The sequence below is a fragment of the Theropithecus gelada genome, chromosome 11, assembly GCF_003255815.1.
Source record: "Theropithecus gelada isolate Dixy chromosome 11, Tgel_1.0, whole genome shotgun sequence".
Classification (NCBI taxonomy): Eukaryota; Metazoa; Chordata; class Mammalia; order Primates; family Cercopithecidae; genus Theropithecus; species Theropithecus gelada.
Genome location: NC_037679.1, coordinates 1,016,033 through 1,024,637, shown reverse-complemented (window position 1 = coordinate 1,024,637; position 8,605 = coordinate 1,016,033). Strand labels below are relative to the sequence as shown.

At 32.7% G+C, this 8,605-nt stretch overlaps 1 protein-coding gene across 1 annotated transcript in view; it reads right to left on the bottom strand.

Moving 5' to 3' along the window:
* The window catches only part of C11H12orf40 (chromosome 11 C12orf40 homolog), a 108,662-nt gene that overhangs the window by 73,519 nt on the left and 26,538 nt on the right, over nucleotides 1–8,605 (bottom strand). The window contains exon 7 of the mRNA XM_025403127.1: nucleotides 8,405–8,520. Within this exon, the coding sequence (XP_025258912.1) occupies nucleotides 8,405–8,520 (116 nt within the window). The remainder of the gene's footprint in view (nucleotides 1–8,404; nucleotides 8,521–8,605) is intronic.

The following is an 8,605-nucleotide window of genomic DNA, read 5'->3' as shown; positions in this document are numbered from 1 at the left end:
GGATCTAGAACTAGATGTACCATATGACCCAGCCATCCCATTACTGGGTATATACCCAAAGGATTATAAATTATGCTGCTATAAAGACACATGCACACGTATGTTTATTGCAGCACTATTCACAATAGCAAAGACTTGGAATCAACCCAAATGTCCATCAGTGACAGATTGGATTAAGAAAATGTGGCATATATACACCATGGAATACTATGCAGCCATAAAAAAGGATGAGTTTGTGTCCTTTGTAGGGACATGGATGCAGCTGGAATCCATCATTCTTAGCAAACTATCACAAGAACAGAAAACCAAACACCGCATGTTCTCACTCATAGGTGGGAACTGAACAATGAGATCACTTGGACTCAGGAAGGGGAACATCACACACTGGGGCCTATCACGGGAAGGGTGGAGGGGGGAGGGATTGCACTGGGAGTTATACCTGATGTAAATGATGAGTTGATGGGTGCAGCACACCAACAAGGCACAAGTATACATATGTAACAAACCTGCACGGTATGCACATGTACCCTACAACTTACAGTATAATAATAATAAATAAATTTTTAAAAAAAATCTACATAAAGCAATGAGAGAAAAAAGACTGGAAAAAACAGCACTGGAAAAAACAGTAAACTGAGATTTCAAGTAGACTAATTACCAATCTGAGTCCCCCAAGGAAAAGGAAAGGAGTCAGAAACAATATTTGAAGAAATAATGGCTATAAAAATTTCAAATTTGATAAAAATAATAAGTACGCAAATCCAAGATCAACAAAACCCAAACACAAGAACTAGAAAGAAAATTAATATCTTAAAGAACAGAAATCAATGTTTAAAAAATCATGATAGAAAAATCATAAAAAAGATAAAAACTATATTATATGTACAGATATTAAGATAATGACAGCAAACTTTCAGTTGGAAACTACACGAAGTCAAAAGACATCTTTCAAAAACAGAAGCAAAATAAAGATTTGCAAATATACAAAGATTAGAGCATTAATCACCAGCAGATCTATGATATAAGAAATGTTAAGTCTTTCAAACAGAAAATGACACCAGATGGAAATCTAGATCTACACAAAATAATGCAGACCACTAAAAATAATAACTGTGCTTAAATATAAGAAACATATTTTCTTATTTAGCTTTCTTTAAAACAAAACAACAATGCATTATGGGGTTTATAACATACATATAAATAAATGTGTGAATATAACACGAAGGCCAAAGGAGAGAAGAAATAAAAAGTATACTACTTTAAGATTCTTATACTATACTTCATGCTATAACTTGAAGATAATCTGTGATACATTAACATATATCCTATAAAGTCTAAAGCAATCAATAATAAAACAGAATTATAGCTAATAAACAAAAAAAGAGATCAAAAGAAGTCATAAAAATACTTAAATCAAATAAAAGTAGAAAAAGAAGCAAAGTGACAGATAAAATACAAATAGCAAGAGGACAGACTTAAACCCAAACATATACATTATCATATTAAATGTAAACCATATTCTTAGCCACAGTACCAGTCTCAATAAATTTGTAATGATCAAATCATACAAAGTATGTTCCTTGTCCACAAAGGAATTAATTCAAAAAGATAATGGGAAAGTCTTAGTTTCTGGGAACCAAACACCAAATCTCTAAATAACTTACAGATTGAAAAAGAAATCCAAAGAAAGATTAGAATGTATTTTGATCTAGGCTGGGCACGGTGTCTCAAGCCTATAATCCCAGCACTTTGGGAGGCTGAGGCAGGTGGATCACTTGAGGTCAGGAGTTCGAGACCAATCTCTACTAAATCCCAACTCTACTAAAAATATTTTTTTAAATTAGCCAGGTGTGGTGGCAGGTGCCTGTAATCCCAGCTACTTGAGAGGTTGAGGCAGGAGAATCACCTGAACCAAGGGGGCAGAGGTTGAAGCGAGCCAACATCACACTACTGTACTCCAGTCTCAGCAACAGAACAAGACATCGTCTCAAAAAAAAAAAAAAAAAAAAAAAAAAACTATTTTGATCTGAATAAAAATGAAAACATAGTATTTCAAAATTTGTAAGATACAGCAGAAACAGCAGTTAGTAGAAAATGTATAGCCCTAAAATATGTATATTAGTAAAGAAGAATGGTTTCAAACCAATGACCTTACCTCTTAAAAAAACTAGAAAACGCAGAGAAAATTAAATGCAAAATAAGCAGACAAAAGAAAATAAATAGAAAAGCAAAATTCAATTCAATTTTTAAAAATAGAAAAATAAAAGAACTGTGAAACTAAAAGATAATTCTGTGAGAACATAAAAATGTTCTGTGAGAACATAAATTTTTTTCTGACTATTCTGATATTGCTGTAATCAGAATAGTCAGAAAAAAATAGAGAATAACTAGGGAAAAATCATCTCATTAATGAGAGAGAAGACAGTGCTACAGATGGCAAAGATTTCAAACAAATAATAAGAGAATGTTATGAACAACCTTATGTCAATAAATTCTACAAGGTAGACAAAATAAATACATTCTTTGTATAACACAAACTACCAAAGCTCACTCAATAACAAATAATCTGATTGACGAGCCCTGTGTTTAGTAAAAACTTAAAACTGTAATAAAAATCCTTCCTACAAAAAAGAACACCAGTACTCACATGGCTTCACTGATTAACTTTACAATTTAAGTTAGAAATTACAATCATGTATCACTTTACAACAAGGATACATTTTGATAAATGTGTCGTTAGGCAATTTTGTCATTGTGGCAACATCATAGAATGTACTTACACAAACCTAGATGGGATAGCCCATTACACACCGAGGCTATACAGTATGGCCTAATGTTCCTAGGCTACAAACTATAATTGCCTACAGCACAATATTGTAGGCAAGTGTAACACGATATTTGTGTATCTAAACATAGAAAAGGTATAGTAAAAAAATACAGCATAAAAATTTTTTTAAAGGAACATCTGCAAAGGACACTTACCATGAATGGAGCTTGCAGGATGAAAGTTGTTTTGGGTAAGTCAGTGAGTGAGTGGTAAGTGAATGTGAAGGCCTAGAACATTACTATACACTACTGTAGACTTTATAAACACTCTACACTTACGCTTCACTAAATTTATTTTTTAAAATTTCTTTCATCAATAATAAATTAATCTTATCTTACTGTAGCTTTATGTTTTAATTTTTTAAACTTTTTGACTCTATTGTAACAACTTAGCTTAAAACAAACACATTGTACAGCTGTAAAAGATTTTTTCTTTTACAGCCTTATTCTATAAGCTTTTTTCTATTTTTAAATTTTAAAAAATGTTTTCCTTACTTTTAACCTTTTTTGTTAAAAACTAGGACATAAACATACATTAGCCTAGGTCCATACAGGGTCAGGATCATCAATATCACTGTCTTTCACCTCCCCATCTTGTCCCACTGGAAGGTCTTCAGGGGCACTGATTCGCAGGTAACTGTCATTTCTTATGATAACAATGCCTTCTTCTGGAATATCTCCTGAAGGACCTGCCTGAGCCTGTTTTACAATTAACTTTTTTTTTTAATAAGTAGAAAGAGCACACTCTAAAATAACAATAGTACAATAAATACATAAACCATTAACAAGTCATTTATTATCATTATCAATTATTATATATTATACATAATTGTATATGCTCTGCTTTTATATGACTGGCAGGTTTGTTAATACCAGCATCACCACAAACACATGAGTAATGAGTTGTGCTACTACATTACAACAGCTACGATGTCACTAAATGGTAGGAATTTTTCAGCTCCATTAGAATCTTATGGGACCATATATGCTGTTCATTGTTGACTGGAACATTGTTATGCAGCACATAACTGTGTATGCTTTCTATACAAATTCTTCCAGAAAAGTAAACATGATGGAATACTTCCCAGCTCATTCTATGACACTGGCATTATGCTGATCAAAACCAGACTAAGATATTATAAGAAAAGAAACCTACAAAATAATATTCCTCATGAAGACTGATGAATTTCCTAACAAAATGTTACCAAATCAAAACCAAGAATACATAACAAGAGTAACATATTGCGAAAGGTGAGATTTATCCCAGGAATATAAGGTTAGTTTAACTTAGAAAAAGAAAAAAAAAAAAAGCCTGATGTGGCGCAGGACCTTCCGGGATGACAGAGTGAGCAATTTGGCAAATACTCTCCCACAAAATGCAATGTTAAAACCAGACAAAATGTGCAAAAACAACCATTTCAGAATGTGTGAAGTAACCAAAGGCACACGAAGTACTGAGAAGCAGTACTTCAAGAAAACTACTGAGCCTTAGTAGAAATAGTAGGTGTCCATAGAGTTTTAGCCTGGAGCTGTCCCTTCCCTCCACCAGCTACACTAAACATGAAAAAAAGAGAGAGGGTGCATATCTAGAATTAAAGAAGTGATATAACCACCAACCTTACAGAAACTAAAAGGATTTCAAGGGTATACTATAAATAACTTCATGCTAACAAATCATGCAACTCAGATGAAATGGACAAATTCCTAGAAAAACACAAATTACCACAACTGACACAAGAACAAACTAGAAAATCTAAACAGACCATAACAAGTAAAGAAAATGAACTAGTAATTAAGTGTTCTCACTAAAAAAAGTCCACGTGCAGATGGCTTCACTGGTGAATTCTAAGAAAAACTTAGAAAATAAATAATACCAATCCTCTACAAATTCTTACATAAAACAGGAGGAAACACTTTCAACTTATTCTATGAGGCCAGTATTACCCTGATACCAAAGTCAAACAATCACAAAGAAATAAAAAATTCAGACAAATATTCTTCATAAATATAGACACAAAAACCATTAATAAAATATTAGCAAACCAAATACAACAACATATGGAGAACATTATACACCAAGCAGTTTTTACCCCATCAATACAAGGTGGTTTGACACCTGAAAATAAATTATTATATATTAACAGGTTAAAGGAAAAAAACCAACATCATAATTTCAAGAGATATGGAAGGAGCGCTTGACAAAATTCATGATAAAAACTCTCAATGCTCTAGAAACAGAAGAGAACTTTCACAACCTGATAAAGGACGCTTACAAAAACACCTACAGCTAACATCATACTTACTGGTGGAAGACTGAATGCTTTTTCCCTAAAACTGAGAAGAATAAGCACATCTGCTCTTGCCACTGCTATTCAGCATTGTACTAGAGGTTCTAGTTAGCGAAGTTAAGCAAGAAAGGGAAGTCAAAATTGCTCCCTGGCCTTTTGGCTAAGATCACGTTCAAAACGAAAAAAAAAAAAAAAAGGAAGAAGAAGAAGGCATCCAGATTGAAAAGAGAGAGGTAAAAATATCTTTACTTAGGGACAATATATTCCACCATGATTTAAAAAAAACCCTACTCAACTATTACTAGAACTAATAATGAATTTGTCAAGGTCAAAAGATATAAGATTCATATACAAAAATCAATTGTATTTATATACACTATCAATGAATAATCCAAAATGAAATTGGGAAAGTAATTCCACTTACAATAGCATAAAAAGAATAAAATACTAGGAAGAAAGAAACAAGACTTATATCCTGAAAACTATAATACATTATTGAAGAAATTAAAAAAGATGAAAGAGGAAAAACATTTTATGCTTGTGGACTGGCAAACTCACTATGCTACAGATAGATAGCAATTCTATCAAAATTAATCTATAAATTCAACATAATCTCTTAAAATCCAAATAGATTTGGTTTCTGGTTTTTGGTTTTGTTGCAGAAACTGACCAGCAGATCCTAAAATTTATATGGAAATGCAAAGGATTAAGAAGAGCCAAAACATTTTTGAAAAAAAAATGTTGGACTAATACACTTCTTTGATTTCAAAACTAGCAATAAAGCTACAGTAACCAAGACAGTTTGTTACTAACATAATCAACAGAACAGAATTGAGATTCCAGAAAAAAAAAAATCCTTATATTTACAGTCAATTGATTTCTGACAAAGGTGCCAAAGCAATTAAGCAAGGAAAGAATATTCTTTTCCACAAATGTAAATAATGGATTCAGACCCTTACCACACCCAACACATAAAAACTAACTCAAAATGAAACACAGACCTACATATAAGATCTAAAAGTATAAAACAGAAGAAAATCTTCATGACCTTGGGTTAGGCAAAGATTTGTTGGTTTTGACACCATAAGCACAATTAATAAATGAAAAAATTAGTAAGTCGGACTTCATCAAATTAAGCCTTTTGCACTTCAAAAAGGTATCAGTAATAAAATGAAAAGGGTAAACATTTCACCAAAGAGTCACAAATGGCTAACATGCACATGAAAAGATGCCAAAATCATTAGTCATTAGGGAAATGCAAACTAAAAACATGAGATACTACTACACACTGACTAGAATGGGTTAAATTTTAAAAGACTGACTGTACCAAGTGTTGGCAAGGATGTGTTGCAATGTTCACACATTGTTGATGGGAACATAAAATGATACAAATACCACTGGAAAATAGTTCGGTAGTTTTTGTAAAACTTAAACATGCAGCTAACACATGATCCAGTCATTCCACTTGCACCCAGGAGAAATGAAGTATATGTAAAAACAAAGACTTATACATGAACTGTCACAGCAGGTATATTTGGAATAGCCAAAAACTGGGGAGAAACACCAAATACCCATGAACAGGTAAATGAATACGTTGTGCTATGTCCATACAATGAAATACTACTCTGCAATAAAAAGGAATGAACTATAGATATGGGCAACAACCAACATAGATGAATTTCAAAATAATTACACTGAGACAGCAACACAAAGCAGATCAGTGGTTGCTTCGGGATAGGTGTAAAGGACGTGAAGCAATAGAGAGAAGGGATTACCAAGGTACCCAAATAAACTACCAGGCATAATAAATGTGTTCATGTGTCATTATCTTTGACATTGTCAAAATTTATTAAAGTGCATATATTCATTATCATAGTTAAATAAGTTTAGTTTATGTCAATTGTACATTCATAAAACTGTTTTTAAAAAATGTATCTCAGAACAAAAAAGAACTATTATGTGGCATTACAACTCTCCAGGCAAGAAAGAATGATGTCATAGACTGGGATGGAACCCACAGAAACAGAAATGTAAGTAGATAATTTTAAAGTTTATTAAAATACAGAATTGACAGCACCTTTTTGGTGAAATGGATATTGAGAGTGGAAGGAAAGGAAGGAATCAAGGACAACTTTTATTTTGGCTTTGGCAACTGAGTGAATAGTGGTGCCATTTACTAAAATAAGGAAACTAGGATAGTATGACAGATTCAAGGTTTCTCATCACATCACCAGGAGTGGGTCAAACTGGTTTTACAAGCTTAATAGATTTTAAAACAACAAACTAGGGTTCACAGAATTCCCTATTACCCACAGTTTCACTTTCTGCAGTTTCTGCTTTCCGTGGTCTACAACCCACAGTCAATCATAGTCCAAAAATAGGTGAGTACAGTTTATATAGTAAGATACTTTGAGACCAAGAGAAGAGACCACACTCATAACTTTTAACAGTATATCATTATAATTGTTCTATTATTAGTTATTGTTGTTAATCTATTACTGTCCCTAACATAAATTAAACTTTACCGTAGGTATGTATGCATACAAAAAAACATAGCATATATAGGATTTGGCACTGTCTGCAATTTCGGGATTCCACTGGGCGTTTTGGAACGTATCTCCTGTGGATAAGGTGGCACTACTGTACTGTATCTACAGACATCTAGAAAATAAAAGTGGGATTCTATTCAACTACCACAAATGTGAAAAAGAAATCACGATTTTTGCAGAAAAAGAAAACAGTAATTCATGGAGATTACAAAATGTGCAAAATACCTTTGTCCAAAATAATTTTAAAACTAAATAAATGACTCTGGGAGGCTAAGTGGGCAGATCACTTGAGGCCAGAAGATTGAGACCAGCCTGGACAACATGGTGAAACCCCATCTCTACTAAAAATTCAAAAATTAGCCAACTGGCTGTGGTGACACACACCTGTAATCCCAGCTACTATGGTGCTAAGGCACAAGAATCACCTGAACTTAGGAGGCGTAGGTTGCAGTGAGCTGAGATAATTGTGCCACTGCACTCCAGCCTGGGTGAAAGAGTGAGACTTCTCAAAAAATAGAAAATAAACTTAAACAAATTAAAGGTAGATGTTCATGTTATAAAATAATTACTTACACTATTTTAATTAAATAATACATTTTACTTTGTGATTTTTTTTCTAGAAGTATTACTTAGGACTGTTTATATTTTTAACTAAAAATATTTGTGTCCATTAAAATCAAATTGCTAAGTGAAAGTACAGAATGCTACAGCTTCTTTATTTCCTTCAGCATCTTTGCTTACCTGTTTAATCTTTCAAATAATGTCCCAAATTGTGTAGTTTTATGTGATGGACTGAGAACATCTTGACTTTTATTTAACTTGGAAAGCAAGGAATCAGAACAGTTAACATTACTGAGCTGAAAAAAAAAAAATTGAAGAAACTGCCAAAATAGTAAATGTACATATATAAAATTTAAATTATTTACCATAAAATGGCATGTA